A 22,115-nucleotide genomic window follows, 5' to 3' on the forward strand; every position below is an offset into this window, starting at 1 on the left:
CTGGAACAGAGCCTTAACAGATACCAGACCATGGGGCCAATCCACAGACTGGAACAGACCCTTAATAGATACCAGACTGTGGGGCTCATCCACAGACTGGAACAGAGCCTTAACTAATATGAAAAACCCAGCAGCAGCAATTAATGCAGCTCTTTCCTGAATTCCAAAGTTATGCATAGGGGAAAAGTTCTTGAGTTAATATTTGAAACTCTCCTCTGCACTCCAGTGGTAATTATGCACAGTCTCCAAAGCCAGGGATGTTTTTTCTTTAGCTGGTCCTGCCTTTAGACTGTAACACTGTCTTCTGAGGGCTTTGCCTGTAAATCTACACACACACACAGACACGCACACACACGTACACACACACACACACACACACAAACACGCACACACACGTACACACACACACACACACACACACACAGACACGCACACCCATGTACACTCACACACACACACACGCACACACACGTACACTCACACACACACACACACACACACTCAGACACACACACAAGCGTGCATGCACATACACACACATTCCAACACACACACACACACACACACATATACATACATGCACACACACAAACGTACACACACACACTCAGACACACTCAGACACGCACGCGCACACACACACACATACACACACAGATGGATAAGAGGCACTACCCATTGCTCCAGACCAGCTGAGCTAATGAGAGATCGATCTCTGTGTGACTTTACTGCTGACATGTTCAGTCCCCCTGGGGGGGGGGGGGGGGTGGCGGAGAGAAAATATGGCGCTCTTACGTTATGAAAACATCAGAAGAGAAATATTAAATATTCAGAGAGCAGAGTGACAGTTGCACAGATCCCTGAGGACAGGGATGTCCTGTGTTTGCTTTTTAAACAGCGCTGTCTGTTTCAAACGTGTACAGCCCACCTTTGGTAGATTCCCTCAACACCTGGTACCCCCACCCCCCCGTACCCCCTTCCCCCCATGTCCTCGAAACAGAACTCCTTACGGGAGGAACTACCAAACAGGATGGTACGATACACTCTCTTCCAAAGTACCAGGCGTGTGTTGGTCCCTGCAAGTAACATTCAGTGTGAGTGTATGAGTGTCTAAGTATGTGAGTATGTGACTGTGTGAGTGTGTAAGTGTGTGAGCATGTGAGTGTGTAAGTGTGTGAGTAGGGAGCTGTGTGAGCGTGTGAGGTTGTGATTGTGTGAGTATGTGAGTGTGAGTGTGTGAGTGTGTGAGCTTGTGACTGTGTGAGCGTGTGAGTGTATGAGTGTGTAAGTATGTGAGTGTGTGAGTGTTTAAGTGTGTGAGTAGGGAGCTGTGTGAGTGTGTGAGGTTGTGACTGTGTGAGTATGTGAGTGTGAGTGTGTGAGCGTGTGAGTGGGAAGCTGAGGATGCGGGCGGGGGGGGGGGTGGTGGGGCGGTTGCCACGGCGATATTTCCTTACCTGCTGGGTGATGGCGAAGCCGATGACGGGATCCCCCTCGGGGATGTCCCAGGTCACCACGGCGGAGTTGGCCTTCAGAGCCTTGATGGTGACGTTGACCGGCGCCGTCAAGCTGTCTGCGTCCCCACAAAGAATTCAGAAAGAGAGGGAGAGCGAGAGGGAGAGAGGAGGAAGGAGAGAGAGGAATGGAGAGATGAAATCAATGAACTGTTAAAATTCTTACCACCCTCCCCCCCCCCCCCTCCAGTTTTCAGCTCATAGCTCACCAGGAGGAGAACGATCAAACTCGGAACGTTTTCTAAACTACGATTTTAAAAATGTATTAAACAAGACTGGAACTGTGTGTCTGTGTGTGTGTCTGTGTGTGTGTATATGTATGTGTGTGTGTTTGTGTGTGTGTGTGTCTGTGTGTTTATGTGTGTGTGTGTGTGTGTGTGTTTATGTGTGTGTGTGTGTGTGTTTGTGTGTGTGTGTGTCTGTTTTGTGTGTGTGTGTGTGTGTGTGTGTTTATGTGTGTGTGTGTGTGTGTGTGTGTTTATGTGTGTGTGTGACAATGTGTTTCTGCTCCAGTATCTCTCCCAGAGGACCGGGGATCGATAGCCCTATTACTTCTGCACTTTCATTTACTGCTGCACTCCTCTCTCACAGGCAAAACAACTCTCAGTATGCTCTCTTCTGCTGCACACTGCTGCTCTCTTCTGCTCCACACTGCTGCTCTCTTCTGCTGCACACTGCTGCTCTAACCGCTGCTCCACACTGCTGCTCTGAACGCTGCTCTACACTGCTGCTCTGACCGCTGCTCCACACTGCTGCTCTCTTCTGCTCCACACTGCTGGTCTAACCGCTGCTCCACACTGCTGCTCTAACCGCTGCTCTGAACGCTGCTCCACACTGCTGCTCTCTTCTGCTCCACACTGCTGGTCTAACTGCTGCTCTAACGCGCTCTGATCTGCTCCACACTGCTGCTCTCTTCTGCTCCACACTGCTGGTCTAACTGCTGCTCCACACTGCTGCTCTCTTCTGCTCCACACTGCTGCTCTCTTCTGCTCCACACTGCTGGTCTAACCGCTGCTCCACACTGCCGGTCTAACCGCTGTTCCACACTGCTGCTCTAACCGCTGCTCTGAACGCTACTCCACACTGCTGCTCTCTTCTGCTCCACACTGCTGGTCTAACTGCTACTCCACACTGCTGCTCTAACCACTTCTCCACACTGCTGCTCTAACCACTGCTCCACACTGCTGCTCTAACCACTGCTCCACACTGCTGCTCTAACCGCTGCTCTATGAGTGCACCACACCAAGCTCACATTCACAGCTCCCATCAGATTAAAGAAGATAGAGAGAGGGGGGGAGAGAGAGACATAGAGAGAGAGAGGGGGGAGAGACATAGAGAGAGAGTGAGGGGGAGAGAGACATAGAGTGAGAGAGAGAGAGAGAGAGGGAAGTCCCACCGCTCTGTTGCAGTCAGACCTGTCTTGTGAGATCCAGACGGCAGACGTGTTCATAAATCTGTGATGTATTATGGATGAGAACCCCAGAGCTGACTGGGCTGGACAAGTGATGTGTGGAGATAAATTCCATATATCTGGAGATATACTGTGTGTGTGTGTGTGTGCATTTGTTTGTGTGTTTATGTGTTAGTGTGTGTGTGTGTGCGTGTGTCTGCGTGTATTTGTTTGTGTGTATGTGTGTGTAGGTGTGGTTGTGTGTGTGTGCGTGTATGTATGTCTGTGTGTGTGTCTGTATGTGTGTGTGTGTTTGTGTGTGTGTGAGAGAGAGAGGGATGAGGGATGAGAGAATAGAGATGAAGTTATCAATTTCCTCAGAGGTAAAAACAAGTCCCAAAATGAAGTTGTCACTCTTTCTGAAGTCTGCATAAGGGATGGAATAATGGCAGATCCTATACAGACAGAGCAGACTGAAGTCTGTGTGTGTGTGTGTATGTATTTGTGTGTGTTTGTGTGTGCATGTGCACACATGGGCATGTGTGTGTGTGCACGGGTGTGTGTGTGTGACTGCGCACGGGTGTGTGTTTGTGTATGTGTGTGTGTGTGTGTGTGTGTGTGTGAGTGTGTGTGTGTGTGTGTGACTGCGCACGGGTGTGTGAGTGTGTGTGTATGTGTAGTGCGTGCACGGGTGTGAGTTTGTGTGCGTGTGAGTGTGTGTGTGTGTGTGTGTGTGAGTTTGTGTGCGTGTGTGTGTGCACGGGTGTGTGTGTGTGACTGCACACGGGTGTGTGAGTGTGTGTGTGTGTGTGTGTGACTGCGCACGGGTGTGTGAGTGTGTGTGTGTGTGTGTGAGTGTGTGTGTGTTGTGTGTGAGTTTGTGTGTGTGTGAGTGTGTGTGTGTGAGTGTGTGTTGTGTGTGTGTGTGTGAGTGTGTGTGTGTGTGTGTGAGTTGTGTGTGTGTGAGTGTGTTGTGTGGGTGTGTGTGTGTGGTGTGTGTTGTGTGTTGTGTGAGTGTGTGTGTGTGGTGTGTGTGGATGTGTGTGTGTGTGTGGTGTGTGTGTGTGTGTGTGTGTGTGTGTGTGTGTGTGTGTGTAGTGCATGTGGTGTGGTGTGAGTTGTGTGTGTGTGTGTGTGTGTGAGTTTGTGTGCGTGTTAAGCTCGGCCCCTCAATCACTGTCAGAGCCTCCTAGAGATGGAATTTCACGCGAGGCTCTTGGTGCATGATGGGACTGATGGACACAGCCGGAGGAACAGACGAGGCCCTGAGGACGGATGGGGGGAATAAGAAAAGGAGGTGTAGATGGAGAACAGCCTCTCTGGTGAGTGGTGCCGGGTTGCTTTATGAAGTGGGCAGCGTGGAGGGGGAAAGCGTACAGCTACAACCCGCATTCGGCTAATTCCCGCTGTGCTGAGAACGGGCTTTTTGCTTCTTCTCCCTCATTTATTTATCCTGAAAAAAAGTGGTTTCCATGCAGAAATTCATAAAAAAATCCCCCCTCCCCCCCACCCCACCCCGGCATGGCACTATTCTCCAGGCGGGAAGCAATTCAGGGCGCACTGTGAGAGTGAGTCATCATTTCTGTTCTCACCCCAGGAAAAGATGGCGGAGGAACACTCCTGGACGGAGTGTAGCACAGTGGGTAAGGAACTACACTTGTAACCGAAAGGTCGCAGGTTCGATTCCCGGGTAGGACACTGCCGTTGTACCCTTGAGCAAGGTACTTAACCGAAATTGCTTCAGTATATATCCAGCAGTATAAATGGATGCGGTGTTAATGCAGTGTAAAAAGTTGTGTAAGTCACTCTGGATAAGAGCATCTGCTAAATGCCTGTAATGTAATGTAATGTAATTCCGAAGGAAAACTGTGGAAAATGCAAGAAGCTCCAACCAGAGACCATGCGGTAAAGGTTTCCAATACGTTATATAGAAGACTGTCAAGTACAACGCATTTCAGGGGAGAAGTGAATCGCAGCGCACAACAGAAACTGGAGGGCTTAAAGGACCCTGTAGACCGGGTAAAACTTCTTTCCAGGCTACAGACAGTTTGTTAATGGCCCATGGTGAGAGAGCGCGGTTTAATGAATCCCTCATACCGGTGGTTATGGTTTCGTTTTTTTTCCCCTGAAAAGTCAGCAAGTAGTTTTCTCCTGACGTCGAGAGGATTTGTCTGAAAGTGATGTTCTGCGCCCGCAAGCACTTTTTTTGCGGCGTAACTTTTTCAAAAAATTCATCCTTGAGATTTTGAGTGAAAAAATGACAGGATGTTTCGTCTCCCTGACTGGCTGTCAGCCGCTTGAGAAAAAGGGATAAAAAGCCCCAAATTGGTGGCAAAGCAAGTTATACGCAGCAATAAATATTCCTGTCTGTGGTTTGAATTTACAGTTCAAGGGCTGTAGTCTGTCTCAAAGTCTGTGTGTCGATCTCATTAAAGTTCCCTTCTCAGTGATGCAGCTCAGTCCCAATGTAGCGTGTGCATTTTCCAGATCTGAATTCCATCCGCACGAATATTACAATACGATAACTGTAATATTTATTACAATTTCATAACGTTCTTATGAAATTGGTTTTCATATTTATGTGAGGTAAGGTAATGTCATTAGTGTTATTATCATTATCATGTTGTTACGTCCCTCCGCCTCAGGTGGGGGCGCTGGCCGTTTGGACACATGCGTGTGTCTTGTTACAGTTAATTGAGAGCACCTGTGGCGGTGCCCTTTTAAGAAGCCTGGAGTCGGGTTCTCAGGAGATGGGGGCTTTTTCTCCTCACCTCTCGACCACGGCCGGGTCTTGATTTTTTTGCAGCTATTTTTGTATCTCTTAGGTGTAGTTAAATAAAGTTATTGGTTATTTTGGGAAGCCTTGGTTTTGGCTTCGTTATGTTTGCGGGGGCTTGAGAGCAACCGTAACACATGTGGTCTGACCGAGGGGAGGGGCTTAACAGATGGGAGGGAGGGGCCAGCCAGAGGGGGCGGGGCTTGTTCTGCGGGCTCCGGTCTCGGCGCGGCAGAGTGTGATTCCCTGCGGCTGCCCGTGTGTCTGACCGTGTGGAGCGTAGCGTAGCGTAGCGCGCGCGCACACAGAAACCGTGTTAAAGAGTGCAGCAGGCCCGGCCGGCGCTAACAGCCTGTTTGACATGAATCATTAATGCGGCTGTGGGCTGCTACGCGGCCGTCAACCAATCGCAAAGCCCGCTGACCGCGCGCGCCCGGGACGACGCGGTAAGTATCGCCCGGCTCTCGCGCGCGGACAAGCCGGCTCACAGCGCGGGCAGAGTCACAGTGCTGGGAATGCAGATGCCGTTTTGGGAATTTTGAGCCCCGGAAGTTTTGGGAATGCTGAGTCGCAGTGCTGGGAACGTTGGCTCACAGCATTGGGAATGCTGAATCACAGTGCTGGGAATGCAGGTGCCGTTTCGGGAATTTTGAGCCCCGGAAGTTTAGGGAATGCTGAGTGGCAGTGCTGGGAATGTTGGCTCACAGCATTGGGAATGCTGAATCACAGTGCCGAGACTCATCGACGTACAGCAGCGGGAAGGCTGAACGTGTCACGACTCTAAACGTGATGAATTTCTGCAGAGAAATCGGACGCGGCGGAGTGCTTATTCCTGCACTGATGCGTTTAATTCTTTCATTTTTTATTTAAATTTTTTTCCGTTTTTCTTCTTCTCAGAGCAGAGCGGGGGCCGCGGGGCTGAGCGTGAGACTCTCAGAGAATCAGACTCTTTTATTTATTTATTAACGGTTTAATTAGCGCCCCCCGGGGTGGGGGGGAAACTGAAGAGACGGCGCAGGGACGCACGGAATCTCCGCGCGGTTTCGGGAGCGCGACGTTCCGCTCCGGAGGGGAGGCGAGCGCGCCGCGACCGCTAAACGCTTTCGCTAGCGTCGTCCGGGGGGATTCGAGCCGGGCTGCGGCCTGGACAAACAGCGTGCTCCTGGACGTTTGCCAAATCCACCAACCCATGCCCCCCCCCCCCCCCCCCCCTAGGCCACGCATGCCCCCGCTTCCCGAAAACGCCGCAGGAGCCGCTGACACACCGTCCTATCAGAGGGCCGTTTATTCGGCTGCGTCGCGCACGCGTGCGGAATGCCTAACGCGCTGTCGGACCGCTGCGCGTGTGCGGGGGCGTTTCCCGGGAAACGGGGCAGGGGCCAGCCGCGCCGTCGGGCAAAAACCTCAGTCAGTGATCCGTCCTGCTTTAATAACCCCAACCGCTGTAATTTACCCCCCCCCTCCTCCCCCCCTTATCGACAGCTCCTTCCCACGGCGATCTGATTTAGGAGAGGCCTGCTTTTGTGCCCTGCTTCTCCAGAAAACCGTATGAACAGAGCGCTGTATCCTGAGATAAACTAAAGCTTCCTCCCCTGTTAGGTACTGACCTGTGGTGAACTGGTGTTTTTTTATTTTTTTCTGAGGGCGACATTCAGTAGAGTTTTTGGTTGACTTTTAGTTGGACTTTCAATTTTCTTTTTTATTTGTGTAGTGCTTTTTGCAGAGGTGATGTCGCTAAGACTACGGGAGGCGGGAAAGTTGGGAAAAGACTGACCCTGAACCAATGAAAAATCAGGTACGGTAAAACAAACCCCAAAAAAAACAGAACACCCAGTGACAAGAAGAAAGGGCCGGGTAGAATCGGATGTCAGGAGGAGAAGTACTTCGCTGGTCTGCCCAGTGCCAGTTGTGAAAGACAAGAACATCTTCTGTAAATCTCATCACTTCCTACTTTATTTGCCATTTAATCCAATCATCGACAAACGAAGAATGAAAAAAAAAAAGAGACCTGAATTCAATCAACATTCGCCCTGACCTTTAGCTTTCAGCTAAATTATTTTTCTCTGGTGCAAATTGAATTTTTTTTGAAGAAACAAAGAGACGCTCGCAATTAATTGCGAGTCAAAGTTGAGAGGAAGTGTTGATGGAAATCAGGTTGTACTGTGTGGAGTATTTTCAGCTTATTAACCAATCAGACACCCTGTGAAGATCCCTATCATGAACAAAGGCTCTTCAACGGCCACTTTTGGCTCTTTGAGAAAGCTCAAGTACACAACACCTGCAACTTTAGAAAGGTCCCAGGGGATCGTTTCTCAGCATGTAAATTTCACGGAAAAATGCTTGGTTGGCCTGATCATTAATGTATTTAAACGGGCTTGTGCACACAGTTTGCTTGACCTGTGCTTGGGATCGGCCAAATAAGCGTTCTCTCCTTGGTGGTTCGTTTCCAATTATTTACAGCTGCCTGAAATCATTTTAAAACTCCCAAGTTATATAAAGTACAGTAGGCTCTGTTTAAATCAGCCTCTGCTGAAAATGTCCATCTTAAACCAGCCTAAGCTGGTCAAACTGGTTTAAGCTGGAATTTTCAGCAGAGACTGTTGTGTTTTTGACACTTTTAACTGGTCAACAAGCTGTTCACCAGCTGACCAGGCTATATAGTCAGCTAGTCCACCAGATGTCCACCACCAGCTTACTCTACCAGCTTCGAGCAGCTTTGTCCAGCTAGAGACCGGCTTTGACCAGCTAGGAATGATTTTCACCTGGCTTGAGGTCTTGGGCACATTTCTCTTGGACAGAACTTGTTTTTCATGAAAATGAAAAACACCTCGTTGCCTTCACATGAATCCGTCAGCACGTCAGCAGCCTTCGAGGGTTATGTAAAATTGTTTCCTCTTAAAGATGGGTGCCAGGAGATTCTGCGGGGGGGCTACACTGAGAAGCAATCAAGAGCACAGAAGTGTCACATGAACGTTTTTCAAACTGAAACGCGACTGAAGTGAACATAGAATGAAGTGAACGGCGGCCATTTTGCTGCGGCCGGTTGGGAACCTCAGCTTGTTAGAATATGGCAGCGGCAGCCTGGAGGAGTTCGGCTCCACTGTGACACTTCCACAGAACCTTCCTTACACATGCACACACACACACACACACATGCATGTACACACACACACACACACACGCATGTACACACACACACACACACACGCATTTACACACACACACACACACGCATGTACACACACACACACACACGCATGTACACACACACACACACACACATGCATGTACACACACACACACACACACACGCACACACACAATCCTCCTGAGGTGCATCGCCTAAAACCCAGCAGAAATCTACTGTTCAGAGTGATTACCCCCCTCCCCCACACTGCGGCTAGCCTTTAAACGTGTGTAAGTCCGTGTGTCAATACCTCACCGCCTTGAGATTAAAGTCTTGTGATATAAATTCTGTTTATCCCAATGTCCTGTCCTGCCTTTTTTTCCTTTTTTTTTTTTGCACTTGCCCAGTGTGGAGGACGCATGTTTGTACACGCAGCAAATGCCGCCCTTTTTATTCACCCCATGAGGGAGTAATAAAGTTGTAGTATCATATTTATTTCTCTTCCCGTAAGGCGGCCGGACCGCTCGGCCAATTGAATAAAGCCCCCGGTTTTCCACGCGTTTCATCACTTTCTCATCGATTGGCTAAATTACACGGCGCACCGCTCCTGTCTTGGGACAGCTGGGAGGTATCTGTTGGTTTTTTTTTTTTTGTTTGTTCAAACCAATTATGTCCTGGCTTCGTTTTGGTGAACAGGTGTACGCTTCGATCCAGGTTCAGCGCACCGCAGCAAAATGTTTTTTTTTCGAGGATACACACACGCGCGGGGAATCTGCAGCTGGAGCTCAGGGCTTTATGAAGGATGCCAGATCACATAAATCACTGGCAAACTCAGATAATTAGGAGCAGAAGTTGGGATGGAGCCCTGAAATGAATCAGCCGTCGCTGGACACTCCTGATGTAGAGGCGTCTACTTGCCCACCTGTCTGCCAGTCTTAATGTCTCTTAATATTTGTATATCTGTCTGTCTGTCTGTCTATCTATCTATCTATCTATCTATCTATCTATCTATCTGTCTACCTGTCTGTCTGCCTGTCTGTCTATCTGTCTGTCTGTCTGTCTGTCTGTCTGTTGGTCTGTCTGTTGGTCTGTCTATCTATCTATCTATTTATCTATCCATCTATCTGTCTGTCTGTCTGTCTGTCTGTTGGTCTGTCTATCTTTCTGTCTATCTATCTATCTATTTATCTATCCATCTATCTGTCTGTCTGTATGAAGGTCTGTCTGTCGGTCGGTCTGTCTGAAGGTCTGTCTGTCGGTCTGTCGGTCTGTCTGTCTATCTATCTATCTATCTGTCTACCTGTCTGTCTGTCTGTCTGTCTGTATGAAGGTCTGTCTGTCTGTCTGAAGGTCTGTCTGTTGGTCTGTCTATCTATCTATCTATCTACCTGTCTACCTGTCTGTCTGTCTGTCTGAAGGTCTGTCTGTTGGTCTGTCTATCTATCTATCTATCTATCTATCTGTCTACCTGTCTGTCTGTCTGTCTGAAGGTCTGTCTGTTGGTCTGTCTATCTATCTATCTATCTATCTGTCTACCTGTCTGTCTGTCTGTCTGAAGGTCTGTCTGTTGGTCTGTCTATCTATCTATCTATCTATCTGTCTACCTGTCTGTCTGTCTGTCTGAAGGTCTGTCTGTTGGTCTGTCTATCTATCTATCTATCTACCTGTCTACCTGTCTGTCTGTCTGTCTGAAGGTCTGTCTGTTGGTCTGTCTATCTATCTATCTATCTATCTGTCTACCTGTCTGTCTGTCTGTCTGAAGGTCTGTCTGTTGGTCTGTCTATCTATCTATCTATCTATCTGTCTACCTGTCTGTCTGTCTGTCTGAAGGTCTGTCTGTTGGTCTGTCTATCTATCTATCTATCTATCTATCTGTCTACCTGTCTGTCTGTCTGTCTGAAGGTCTGTCTGTTGGTCTGTCTATCTATCTATCTATCTATCTGTCTACCTGTCTGTCTGTCTGTCTGAAGGTCTGTCTGTTGGTCTGTCTATCTATCTATCTATCTATCTGTCTACCTGTCTGTCTGTCTGTCTGAAGGTCTGTCTGTTGGTCTGTCTATCTATCTATCTATCTATCTGTCTACCTGTCTGTCTGCCGGTTTGTCTGTTCATGTGTTGTGGCCCAGGCAGCTGGGCAGTGTTCCCTGTACCAGGCCCTTCCTGTAGCTCTGAGCCTGTGAGCTGTGCTGGACTACCGGCTCCTTCCTCTCTGGAGAAAGCAGAGTGATAAAGGCCCGAGCTGTAATCTGCTCCCCGGCCCCTCCGCCCGTTAAAAGATTAAATGACGCACTTCCTGGTTTGACAGGCCCCATAGATTACGCCCCGCTGGCAATATCCTCTCCCTACCCGGCACATCGGTCCGGAGCGCCGTCCAATCGGGCGAGGCCGAGACTGCACCAGCGGGGCCCGCAGTGCAGGGAGAGTTAGTGACTGTGCGTCTTCTGCACAGCATGCTATCATCTATGAATCATCTATGCACTCTCTATGCATCCTCTATGAATCATCTACGCTCTCTCTATGGATCCTCTGTGAATCATCTATGCTCTCTCTATGCATCCTCTATGAATCATCTACGCTCTCTCTATGCATCCTCTATGAATCATCTACGCACTCTCTATGCATCCTCTATGAATCATCTACGCTCTCTCTATGCATCCTCTATGAATCATCTATGCACTGTCTATGCATCTTTTATGAATCATCTACGCTCTCTCTATGCATCCTCGGTGAATCATCTACGCTCTCTCTATGCATCGTCTATGAATCATCTATGCACTCTCTATGTGTCCTCTGTGAATCATCTACGCACTCTCTATGCATCCTCTATGAATCATCTACACACTCTCTATGCATCCTCTTGAATCATCATGCCTCTCTATGCGTCCTCTGTGAATCATCTACGCACTCTCTATGCATCCTCTATGAATCATCTACGCACTCTCTATGCATCCTCTGTGAATCATCTACGCACTCTCTATGCATCCTCTATGAATCATCTATGCACTCTCTATGCATCCTCTATGAATCATCTACGCTCTCTCTATGCATCCTCTATGAATCATCTACGCTCTCTCTATGCATCCTCTATGAATCATCTACGCACTCTCTATGCATCCTCTATGAATCATCTACGCACTCTCTATGCATCCTCTATGAATCATCTACGCTCTCTCTATGCATCCTCTATGAATCATCTACGCTCTCTCTATGCATCCTCTATGAATCATCTACGCTCTCTCTATGCATCCTCTATGAATCATCTACGCACTCTCTATGCATCCTCTATGAATCATCTACGCTCTCTCTATGCATCCTCTATGAATCATCTACGCACTGTCTATGCATCCCCTTATGAATCATCTATCACTGCTCATCTCTATGCATCCTTGAATCATCTACCTTCTATGCTCCCATGAACATCTACACAGGTTGCCTAACCTGTTCCAAACAGTACTTGGAGGTTACTAAAACAATTGATGGGTCTAAAGCAAATTAATTTCCAAGCATGCAAGCGTATTGCAATTGCACATTTATTAGTCTACAGCAGGGCTGCCCAGCCCTGTTCCTGGAGATCTTTCATCCTGCAGGTTTTCATTTCAACTCTAATTTGGCGCACCTGATTCTACTAATTAGCAGCTCAAAGAGATCTCTGGCTGTTGAATGCGGTGTGCTTTGTCAGGGTTGGAGTGAAAACATGCAGGATGATAGATCTCAAGGAACAAGGATGGTGCATACACTTTCTATGCACCATCTACCAGGTGTATACAGGATGGACTAGGCGGCAGTGTAGTATAATGGGTAAGGTCTTGTAACCTAAAGGTTGCAGGTTCGATTCTCAGGTAGTGTGCGTTGTACCCTTGAGCAAAGTACTTAACCCGCATTGCTTCAATGTATACCCAGCTGTGTAAATGGCTGTAAATGCCACTTAAACAGCTGTGTAAGTCGCTCTGAATAAGAGCATCTACACACTGCTGACGCATTTTCCACGCGTCACCGATGCATGGCCCGTCACCTGCGCATTCACTGCACGCGCTCTGTGCCTTCCGTACGCGCATGTCATAGTTTAGGAGACGCGACGCTTCCAGGACAGGCGACCTTTCCCTACAAAGGCACTATGAGGCGCGTGTAAGTGCGTTATCTTCGATTTTTTTTACGGCTCAGTGCGAAAATTGGATTTTGCTACGCGGCGTCAGCGATGTTTGGCGAGTGATGATGTCTTAAATGCGTTAAAGTGTGCTGGAATGTCCTGTCCTTTGGGGGGGGATGGGGGGGGGTGTCACTGCCGCACCTTTCGGTCTCTCAGCGCTGCAGATGGTGAGAGGAGAGGGTGACTTTTGGAGGGGGTGGGGGCGGGGGTGGTTAACTGCAGTGTCCTCCGTCCTCTCCTACCCAGCATGCAACAGGGCACCCTGTCTCTCTGCTTTATTAGTGCTGTCACCAAGCCTGCCAGCCAGTCACTGGAAGGGTCTTCGACAGGCAGGTGACACTGCGAAAATACCTTACCTAATTAAGAGCGCGCTGAGTCCACCTTGTGTGTGTGTGTGTGTGTGTGTGTGTGTGTGTGTGTGTGTGTGTGTGTCCAGTGTGAGTGTGTGTGTGTGTGTGTGAGTGCAAGTGTGTGTGTGTGTGTGGCCAGTGTGGTGTGTGTGTGTGTGTGTGTGTGAGTGAAGTGTGTGGTGTGTGTGTGTTTTGCCAGTGTGTGTGTGTGTGTGTGTGTGTGTGAGTGCAGTGTGTGTGGTGTGTGTGTGTGAAGTGTGTGTGTGTGTGTGTGTGGTGCATAGTGTGTGTGTGTGTGTGTAGTGTGAGGTTGCGAGTGTGTGTGTGTGTGTGTGTGAGTGAGTGTGTGTGTGTGTGTGTGTGTGCCAGTGTGAGTGTTTGCAGTGTGTGTGTATGTGTGTGTGTGTGTGTGCCAGTGTGAGTGTTTGCGAGTGCGTGTGTGTGTGTGTGTGTGTGTGTCTGTGCAGTAGTTATACACAGGTGCAAGCCGGTCTCTGTACTGTAGTTCTGTGCACAGGTGCATGCTGGGAGGTCAGGCGGAGGGTACGCTGTGCTTCTGATGACTCTGCCGGACGCGCTGATAAAGGGCTGTCAGAGGCCGGCGGTCCCACCGCGCGCAGAACCGCCGCCGCCGCCGCGGCACGGACCCGATCATCCCTCTGATAACTCCTCCATTTTCTGCTCCCAGCGCGCTCTGAAACTCACTCGCTCGCTATCTAGCTGCCGCCGCCGCCGCCGCCGCTGCCGAGATCCTGAATTATGAAAGCCCTCTCCGTTACGACCGTTAGGCTTCCCGGCAGTACGCCTCCTCTCAACAGTTGAGAAACGGGCCAGGTAGTTTCTTTGGTCCTTTTTTTTTTTTGGTTCGAGGACAGTTGCAGAAAGACACTTAAAACACCTTTCGGTAATTTTCTAACCACATTTTTTTTTTTTTTTTTTTTTTGCCTGATCACCATAGCAACAAAGAACAAAGAAAAAGCTGACCTCTACTAGCTGTTGTTGTGCATTTCAGCAGAATCTCTTCAGAAGGCGTGTGTGTGTTTGTGCGTGCATGTGTGTGTGTGTGTGTGTGTGTCCTCCTGCTCAGCTCAAGCTACGGCTGCCACTCATTAACACATCACATTACCGCCATTTTAGCAGATGCTCTTGCCTCAAGCAACTGACGCAACTTTTTGCATTTTTACATCGTATCCTTTTATACAGCTGGATAAATACAACAGCAATTCAGTTTTATGTACTTTGCTCAAGGGCACAATGGCAGTGTCCTAGCTGGGAATGGAACCAGCAACCTTCAGGCTACAAACTCTGTTTCATTAACCGTTATACCACCCTGCCTCCCTGGCTTACTACAAACACGAAGGAAAATCTCCACTGTCTGGATGATAAAGTTTTGTATTCAAATTTGCATTTGTAGCACCCACTTTCCTTCACCGATTCTCAAAGGCAAGCAGATGTTCCAGAGCTCGTGAGAGAATGCGCACTTGTGTGTGTGTGTGTGTGTGTGTGTGTACAACGATATGACAAACACTTCTGCAACTACTTCAGAATGAATATCTCTACGGGGCTGAGGGCATAGGGAACACCTTTGTGTGGAATTTATCTTTGATTTTCTAAACCTTCACAGCATGTTAGATTAGAAGTGCTTGTTCTGAAACAGTATTAACTAAGATAAAGCTCAAACAGGAAAAACCGAGGCTACACACATTTCAGGCTTTGAGTAAACACTGACTAAATGAATTAAAAAATGAAGAGATTTTTGGCATTGGAACATTTGCACAGTGCTTTATGCAACTGTGATGTCATAAAGGGGGAAGATGTACCACATCACAGAAGCCACGCCCCTCTGGAGGGTCTACTTTTCTCAGAGTCAATACAGTGACTGGGAAGTAAGTTCAATGAAAAATTGTTTTCACAGAGCCATTGACACTATTAACTAATTCTGGTTGGTCAGGTAGCGTGAATGGGCCTACATTTCTGCACATAGAGTAGTTTGAGTCACAGATTTTTAGCATGCTGCATGCAGTTCACTGTTCTCTGAAACACAAGGAGATATTACTCTGTGCATAGGTCGGGCCCAAGTGTGGCTTCAGCCCCTGCCCCTTTGCCCTGTCAGTCCTAAAGTGCCCCCCCCCCACCTCCACCCCAGTCCGTGATCGCAATCCCACACCCCCACCCACCTCGACTGCAGTCAGAACCCCCCACCCAGTCTGCGATCGCAAACCTCAGTATCAATCTCCGTAATCTCTATTGTCAGAAACCGATGTTAAATGATGACGTATAAACATTACAGTAATTGCCAGTGAAAGGTCATTGACTAATAGCCTCTTCTGCTTTAATTCTATTATAAAAATGAGGCGAGCAACTTCTGGTATCGGGTGAAAAGAAGAAAAAAAGAAAGTCTATAGTTATGCGGCACCGCGTGAAAAGAACGAGAGAAGGAATGCTGGAGCGTGCTCGAACGCCCTCGGGAGTGTGTTTTTGAGTGGCGGGATACTCAGGGGTCTCATAATGGCTTTTAAAATCGCTCATAACCCCTCTTGCTTCAAAGGTCAAAGGTCACTCTTCCACACACAGACCCCCCGCCCCATCCCTGTGTGCCCTCTAGTTTCCGCTGGTCGGGTTACATCTTTGTGGCTTCGTGGGTTTAACATCCTCAAGGAGCAGAGCCATCGCGGTCGCTGAAGTCCTCCTCGGTTTTATGGCGTAATAACGTTTGTCATTCCGAGAGAGCGGCCAGTAACCTTTAGTGTGGTGGGAAACGGTGAAAGGAGGTGGAGAGACACACACGTACATGCCCGAACGAGCTGCTGAAATCGCGTGTGTGTGTGTGTGTGTGTCTATAGTGTGTGCTTGCGTGTGTGTGTGTGTGAGTGTCTGTGCGTGTGTGTGTGTGTGTGTGTGTGTGTGTGTGTGTATGTGTGTATGTGTGAGTGTGTGTGTGTGTATGTGTGTGTGTGTGTGTGTGTATGTGTGTGTGTGTGTGTGTGTGTGTGTGTGTGTGTGTGTGCGGTGTGTGTGTGTGTGTGTGTGTGTGTGTGTGTGTGTGTGTGTGTGTATGCGAGTATGTGTTTGCGCGTGTGCTGGCATGTGTGTGCGTGCATGTGTGCATGGGTACGTGTGTGTGTGTGTGTGTGTGTGAGTGTCTGTGCGTGTGTGTGTGTGTGTGTGTGTGTGTGTGTGTGTGTGTGTGTGTATGTGTGTATGTGTGTGTGTGTGTGTGTGTGTTGTGTGTATGTGTGTGTGTGTGTGTGTGTGTGTGGTGTGTGTGTGTGTGTTGGAGTGTGTGGTTTGTGTGTGTGTGTGTGTGTGTGTGTGTGTGTGTGTGTATGCGAGTATGTGTTTGCGCGTGTGCTGGCATGTGCGTGCGTGCATGTGTGCATGTGTACGTGTGTGTGTGTGTGTGTGTGAGCGTCCGTGTGTGTGTATGCGAGCATGACATTCAGAGGGCGAGTTCTTTCTGGAGGTAGCGAGGGAGTAAAAAAATGGAAAGACGGATGAAACTCCTCTCTTTCTTGGCCGAGTCTGGGGGCCCTCGGGGCGACAGGAAAAGGGGCTAATTAACGAATTAAATAATTAACTGGCATGTGTTCATTAACGCGTCTTCGTCTGCCACCAACGTGCGGAGAAGCATTTATCGCTTCTGCCAAATAATCGCTAAACCGCGTCCTTGCGAATGAGGTGCCGGGCGGAATCTTCTAAGGAGAGAGGCAGAGCCTCTCAAGGTCACAGAGGTCATTCGGCTCCCCCCCCCCCCCCCCCACACACACTCCCAGAACTGATAAAGAAACATGAGGATTAGTCGCTCTTTGAAGCTTCTGTCTGTCACGTCTCATTCTAAGAAGTTCAGCAGTCCTGTACAAAGTCATGACGATTTTCCTTTGGATTCAATTCCAATTTATTTATTTATATTTTTACTTTATTTTAATCCTCCAGAAATGGGAAAAGGAGAAATTAGACTTTGCATGCAGCTCTGCAGCCAGAGCAGGATGATAACTGAGGAAAAAGAAAGCATCTCACACGGAATAAAAATTACTTATCTTAAAATCGGATTTCTCCCCAAGACATAATTTTTAAGAAGAGATATCTTCGTTTTAAAAGCGAGGGAGATAAAGAAATAGGAATCACGCTTTCTCATTATGTAAAAGAGGCTTAGGAAATATCACGTAAAGCAAACGAGGTAACTGGAATTTAATCCGCTATCTTTCAGACTCGATTGAACCTGATTGGATGAAAGGCTCAATGTACTTCAAAACATTTGGAAAAGTTAGCATGCTGGCTAACTCAATAACCTTGCTTTGTGAAACTGGATATTACTGGTGTGCCAAACTGCGTCATCGTAAGCACTCTCAGCGGGTAAGGTGTCCTCCTCCGTGTGAGCGGAGGTGAGCGGGGTATGCATGCGAGTATCCTAAACCCGCTGTAGACCCTTTTTTTTTCGTGTGTTCACATGCTTAACTTTTTAAAGATGTTTTTTTTTTTTTAATTCTTGCTAGCGGCAACGTCTTCCACACTCTGGTTCACCTCCCTCCTCCACCATCAACTTTTCACCGTACACCTTTGTTCCGCTGGAGTGCAATGAATTGGATTACGGAGTGTTTCGGTGTTCCGTTGGTGTGTGTGACGGGTTGACAGAGAGTTCTGGTGTTCTGTTCGGTGTGCGATTGGTTGCAGGGGCATTCTAACGTTCTGTTGGAGCCTGATTGGTTGACAAAGAGTTCTGGTGTTCTGTTCGGTGTGCGATTGGTTGTGGGGGCATTCTAACGTTCTGCTGGAGCCTGATTGGTTGACAGAGAGTTCCAGTGTTGTTCTGGTTGTGTCGTCAGAGCCCAGTCAGTGTGTCGTTGTGGGCCTAGTCCTCAGACTCTGAGGGTTGTCAAGGAGCAAGCTCTCTGAAGCGTAACACAGAGCTCTTGGCCATTACAGTGGCATCAGGCTTAATCCCCCACACCCCTCTCCCCCTCTCATCCAATCCCCTTTGACTCGGTGGTTATTGGCGGTAGGCTAGCTTAGCGCACCGCAGACAGCTTCACTCATATGAAAGGAGAGCACAACGTGAGAGAAAACTCCTTGCCTTCTCACTGATAGAGACGCACTCGTGGGAAAGTGGGAGGGGCTAAGAGCTCGCTGTCACAGTCACGCGGGTCTCCGTCGTGTGCCCGCCGTGTGAACCCGCCAGGGAAACCTAAACCCTAAACCCAGTACTACAACGGGTCAGGAACAGGGCTTGCAACCTGAAGGTCACAGGTTCGATTCCCAGATTTACCCCCAAGCAAGGTTGGTTGGTACTTAGCTTGAATTGATTCAGCACACAGCTGGATATATGCTGAATCAATTCAAGTTAAGTACCTTGCTTGGGGGTAAACCTGGGAATCGAACCTGCAACCTTCAGGTTGCAAGCCCTGTGAGCAAAGCACCATGTAAGTCGCTCTCATTAAGAGTGTCTGCTAAATGCCAGTAACAAGATGTAATTCCAGTCTGCTGCTGTTCCTGCATAGTCAGCACTTCATTGGCCAATAATGCAATAGTAATGGCTTTCATTTGCGTAGTTACATGGTGCTTTGCTCACACCCAAAGCACTTTACAGTGAAAAGCAGTGATATGACTGCAGTTAACTCGCCTCACCTGGTTTTTCTTGGATCTTAACCCTTTATGGTGTGGGATCACGATTATGTAATTAAACTGTTCGTCTCGGTACAATCTAATGCTGATGTAACAGTCACTACTGGTCATGGAAAGCAGTGGAGTTCTAGAACACTGAGGTGTAATTTAGAAAAAAAAAGAAGAAAAAGCATTCCAGAAAGCCTGGTCTTAAAAGGGTTAATTGTTTGCAGATCCTGTGGCTCTCCAAGATCTGGGCAACGCCCTCTCTCTCTACGCTCACCCCTATTCCACACTGCTGACCTCCTGCCCAAGGTTCGAAGCACTCTTCTCCTCCATGTGGTACCTTACCCGCCTGAATAAGTTATGTGTGCTCAGGAATTAATCCACCCCACCACCCCCCCCCCCTTCTCCACCTTACCTCCAGCCTGCAGAACTAAAGGTGGAGAATAGGGTCTCTCCCTCACTCTGTCTGTCTCTCTCTTTATCTCTTACTGTCTATCTCGCTCTCTTTCTCTCTCCCTCCCTCTCTCTCTCTCCCCCTCTCTCCCTCTGTCCCTCCCTCTCTCTAATGAAATATCAGAAGGCGTGATGATAAAATCGATAGAGCATCACACCGCCACGTGCCTCTGGGCTCCGGAGGTCTGCTCTTCTTCTGATGCAGTGCTGTGGCATCTCGCTCCTTCCCCTGACCAATCTCTCTCTCTCTCTCACTCTTTCACGCCCTCTCTCTCTCGCTCCGTCCCCTGACCAATCTCTCTCTCACTCTTTCATGCCCTCTCTCTCTCTCTCTCTCTCTCACACACACACACGCACAAATACACACACATACCCACACACACAAATGCATACACATGCACAAACACAAACACACACACGTATGCACCCAAGCACGCACACACATACACACACACATATGCATACATATGGACACAAACACACACACTCACACACACATGCCTTCATGCCTTTCATAAGCGGTGGGGTAGCAAGAAATGTGTTTATGGGCTTGGGAAGTTTGGGAATCGCTGCACGGCTGTGTGAGCAGACTCCTTCCTGTGTGGCCGCTGTCTGCCCTTAATCCAGCTCCAGCCTTTTAAGACCCTGTTCACTTCAGTCTGGATTCAGTCATCTTTGTCAACACGTGATTTAATTACGAGTTTTGGTTTCTCTGCCAATGCGATTTGGCCCGTTCAGGGATCAAAATTAAGTTGCTTTGTTTGTAGAGATAAATAAAGTAACACTTCCCAGATGGCAAACTACTCCGGGCCAGATCTGCTCTGATTCTGCCCCAGATCTGCCCCGTATCTGCCCCAGATCTGCCCCACATCTGCCCCAGATCCGGCCCGGAGTTGCTTACTATCTGGGTTCCCTTTTTCAGTCCTGAGTCTAATTTTTTCCATCAGTGTCCTTACAGTTAAAATGCACTTGAGGATGTACTTGACTTAAAAACGTAGTTTTGAGATTGTTGTCACTGCCCAGTGTGATAAATGCTGAGGGGTAAGATTTTTAGGCGCTGTGCTCAGTTAAGCTGGGTCACGACTTTGGTGCGCTGACCTAACATGGACATGCAGTGAAGTTACATTTCAAAAATAGATTTCTGGTGTTATATATATGAGGATAAAAGGAGTTCACCTTCTCCTCCTCATCTCTCTCTCTCTCTCTCTCTCTCACTCTCTCCATCTCTCTCTTTCTCAACCGCTTTACCTGGACTCCGGCCGCCTGCAAAATATCTACTTAAAAACCACGCGGTTTTAAAGAAACGAATGATATTTGTGCGAGAGAACTGCGGTGTGACCTGGGGGGGGGGGTGGGGGGGGGCGGTCTCCACGGCCGGATCACCTCTCTCCAGGCCTGCGGTTAAACTCCACGGCAACCGTGATTGACAGCTCTCGTAATTTCGGCCATTTTAATTCCGCCCAAATGCCAGCGCTGGCGGGATGGACAGACCGCTAAGCTTTTTACGGTGGCCAATCGGCTCGCGGCTCTCAGCGTTTCTGTCCTGACGGACGCGGCGGTCCGGCTAAGCGTGGAAAAAAATACCCACAGAAACTGAAAAAAATAAAATAAAATCAATACTTTTGAAATAAAATGTATTTATCCGGACATTGCGACTCATTACACTCACGTTAGCAGAGAGTTCCGTCCGGCTGGTCCGAACCGAAGCTGCCTTGCTCCGCTTTTCACACCGTGAACGTTCACAAAGACCGCTCCGCCCGTCGTTCTGAACCGCTGACCCAAAACGCGGCCGCCGCTTTGCTTTCAGTGTTTGCAGAACAGGCCACAGCAGCACTGATTTACGGCGGCACTGGCAGACGGACAGCTAGGGTTGCCAGATGCGCCTGTTTCGGACCAGAATGCCAAGGTTCTAAATTTATTTGTACTGGACTGGTCCGCGTTCCCACGTCGGACAATATAAACGTCCCATCTGGATAACCGATTGTAATCCGATCGCTCGTTTGTAATTAATTTCCGTCTCTACCGTCACATTTCATTTTTCCCTCCTCACCCCCGCCCTGCCCCTGGCGTGGGATCGGTTCCGACATGTGCACGTGCATGGTGTCTGGTTCTGACTAGCCCTAAATCTGGCAACCCTGCGATACAGCTGTGACGTCACCTGTGACACCACCGTGCAGGCAGGGGGCAGCGGTGCGCTCGCTCTGCTGAGTTTAAACGGCTGTGACTCGTCCTGCCCCGCTGTGACGCTCTTTGAGCACCCTTCGGGCGGTATTTAACAGACGCTCTCATTCGTAGCGACTTCCGCCGGCTTACACCCTCTCAGAAAGCACTCCGGTCACACAGCTGGATATTTAAATGAAGCGATTAGGGATAAGAACCTGAATTACAAGCACCTTACAAACCAGTCCCATTAGCATTATGCCACACTGCAGCCCTGTTGGGCTGTATGGCAGTGAGAGATTTTCTGGGGCCCTGTAGAGTTATTCCCTGTTTCTCTAGTTCAGGCTCGCAGAAGAAGTCCCTCAGTGGTCCAATCTGGCAGCCCTGAACTCCCTCGATCCCTTAACAGCTTACTGGACTGTCATTTGTGCGCTGCTCCATTTTTCAACACTTAAACACAAGCAGGATGCACTGTAGGACGCATTTGTTTCAAACGGCCCGTAGGGGGCAATAGAGAGTCTTTGGTGCTGGAGTGTAATGTCACAGATGACCCCGGTCACATGACCAGATCCAGGCTTTTTCTGAGGCTGACTT

The 22,115-nt window shown here is 48.7% G+C and overlaps 1 protein-coding gene across 1 annotated transcript in view; it reads right to left on the reverse strand.

The window, feature by feature from the left end:
- Positions 1–22,115, reverse strand: part of fndc5a (fibronectin type III domain containing 5a) — a 48,905-nt gene that overhangs the window by 16,048 nt on the left and 10,742 nt on the right. The window contains exon 2 of the mRNA XM_064302458.1: positions 1,458–1,573. Coding sequence (XP_064158528.1) covers positions 1,458–1,573 — 116 coding nt within the window. The remainder of the gene's footprint in view (positions 1–1,457; positions 1,574–22,115) is intronic.

Source organism: Anguilla rostrata, chromosome 1 (genome assembly GCF_018555375.3).
Source record: "Anguilla rostrata isolate EN2019 chromosome 1, ASM1855537v3, whole genome shotgun sequence".
In the NCBI taxonomy this organism is placed as follows: Eukaryota; Metazoa; Chordata; class Actinopteri; order Anguilliformes; family Anguillidae; genus Anguilla; species Anguilla rostrata.